This window comes from Corvus kubaryi, unplaced genomic scaffold, assembly GCF_017639235.1.
Source record: "Corvus kubaryi isolate FWS band 111438036 unplaced genomic scaffold, C.kubaryi_AGA036_p1.0 36938, whole genome shotgun sequence".
NCBI lineage: Eukaryota > Metazoa > Chordata > Aves > Passeriformes > Corvidae > Corvus > Corvus kubaryi.
The window spans coordinates 1113-3462 of NW_024580987.1; the positions used below are offsets into that span (position 1 = coordinate 1113).

A 2350-nucleotide genomic window follows, 5' to 3' on the forward strand; every position below is an offset into this window, starting at 1 on the left:
CCGGGATTACCTGTCCTTGACCTGCAGCAGGTAGCACACCAGGCTGTAGCCCGCGCAGCTGCGCACGAAGTTCCTCTGGGCGCTCAGGAAGGACTCCGAGTTGTAACTGCCGTGCTCCTGCAGGAAATAATCCAGCAGCGACAGCTGCGACTGCTTCTTGATCTGGTGGATGGAGACGGCGCTGAGCACGGGCTCGATCATCCCGCTGTCCGCAGAGATCACCAGGATCTTGTAGGGCTTGATCCAGAGCGGGACGCGCTCCTGCTCCCAGATGGACTGCGGGCAACGCCACCACACCCGTCACACCCCGAGAGCCCGGCAGAGCCCGTCCAACCCCATCCAACGGCATTAAATCCCATCAAAATCCCATCAAATGGCATTAAATCCCATCAAAATCCCGTCAAACAGCATTAAATCCCATCAAAATCCCATCAAAATCCCATCCAACGGCATTAAATCCCATCAAAATCCCATCAAATGGCATTAAATCCCATCAAAATCCCATCAAACAGCATTAAATCCCATCAAAATCCCATCAAATGGCATAAAATTCCATAAAAATCCATTGAAATGCCATTAAATCCCGTCAAAATCCCATCCAAACCCATTGAAATGCCATTAAATCCCATTAAAATCCCATCAAATGCCATAAAATTCCATGAAAACCCATTAAAATGCCATAAAATACCGTAACATCCCATTGAAATGCCATAAAATCCCACTAAAATCCCGTAAAATGCCATAAAATCCCATTAAAATCCCATAAAATCCCATAAAATCCCATTAAAATCCAATAAAATGCCATAAAATCCCATTAAAATGCCATAAATTGCCAGAAAATGGTATTAAAATTCAATAAAATCCCATAAAATTTCAATAAAATCCCATAAAATCCCATTAAAAGCCATTAAAATCCCATAAAATGCCTTAAAATCCCATTAAAATTCAATAAAATCCCATTAAAATCCAAAAAAAATCCCATAAAATCCCATAAAATCCCATTAAAATCCCAAAAAAATCCCATTAAAATCCCATTAAAATTCAATAAAATCCCATAAAATCCCATTATTAAAATCCCATTAAAATTCAATAAAATCCCATAAAATCCCACTAAAATCCCATAAAATGCCATTAAACGCCATAAAACCCCATTAAAATTCAATAAAATGCCATTAAAATCCCAAAAAATCCCATTAAAATCCCAAAAATCCCATAAAATCCCATAAAAATCCCATTAAAATCCCATTAAACGCCACAAAATCCCATCTAAAGCAGGGAATTCTTTCGGGATCGGGTTCTTTTTGGGGAATCCTTCGGGAATTGCTCTCCTGGAGCTGTTTGAGCACCTGGAACGCCAGCAGCATCCCATAAAACCCCCTAAAATGCCATCAAAACCCCATAAAAAAGGCGGGAATTCTTTCAGGGACTGGGAATTTTGGGGAATTCCTCGGGAATTCTTTGGGAATTCTTCGGGAAGCGCTCACCTGGAGCTGTTTGAGCACCTGGAACGCCAGCAGCTCCTGCCGGAGGTCGTCGCCGCACTTGACGATGACGGAGAGGAGGCGCCAGGACGGGAGGTGTCCGTAGGGAGACGCTTCCCGGATCCTCCTGAGGGAAAATCGGGAACAACGGGATCCTTCCGGGTTGGGAAGGTTGGGAAAAGCTCCGGGAATGCCCGGGCTCCTTCCCAAGCCAGCTCTGAACACGGAATTCTCTCCTGGAATCTTTTCCATCAGGACGTGGATGAGACCACCCAAAATTCCTCAAATCCCAGGGGTTTTCCCGCTTTTTCCAGGAGGAATTCAGGGCTTGGAATTCCAACGGGTTTATCCCGGGAGAAGCCAAACCCTTCGGACCTCAGGTCTGCCTGAAAATCCCCGGCAAAACCCGGGCTGTGGGCAAATCCCTGCATTTGGGCAGGGCCGCGGTCGATTCCCGGATGAACCGCGGATTCCCTGGAATTCCCTGGAATTCCCAACCCCTACCTGACTTTCTCCTGCCAGGGCTCCTTGAGGGCCACGGCCGACGGATCCTCGGGATCCCTCCGGAAGGACGTGGGGGTGTGAGCCAGCTGCTCCGACAGCCGCCGCCTGCGGGAGGACACGGCACAGCTCCAGGGATTTTTGGGAAAGCTCCGGCATTCCCGAGGGAAAATTCCCGGATTTCCGCTCCAGGGAATGTCAGAATCCGGGGGTGGTTTTGAGGGAAAATTCCCGGATTTTTCCTCCCAGGAATTTCAGAATCCCGGGGTGTTTTTGAGGGGGAATTCCCGGATTTTTCCTCCCAGGAATGTCAGAATCCCGGGGTGTTTTTGAGGGAAAATTCCCAGATTTTTCCTCCAGGGAATGTC

The 2350-nt window shown here is 47.2% G+C and overlaps 1 protein-coding gene across 3 annotated transcripts in view; it reads right to left on the reverse strand.

Moving 5' to 3' along the window:
- The window catches only part of PI4KB (phosphatidylinositol 4-kinase beta), a 12552-nt gene that overhangs the window by 758 nt on the left and 9444 nt on the right, over positions 1-2350 (reverse strand). For all 3 annotated transcript variants that reach the window (XM_042020289.1, XM_042020287.1, XM_042020288.1), the window contains 3 exons: positions 1986-2090; positions 1485-1608; positions 11-276 (listed from right to left, as the gene is read on the reverse strand). In XM_042020289.1, coding sequence (XP_041876223.1) covers positions 11-276; positions 1485-1608; positions 1986-2090 — 495 coding nt within the window. The remainder of the gene's footprint in view (positions 1-10; positions 277-1484; positions 1609-1985; positions 2091-2350) is intronic.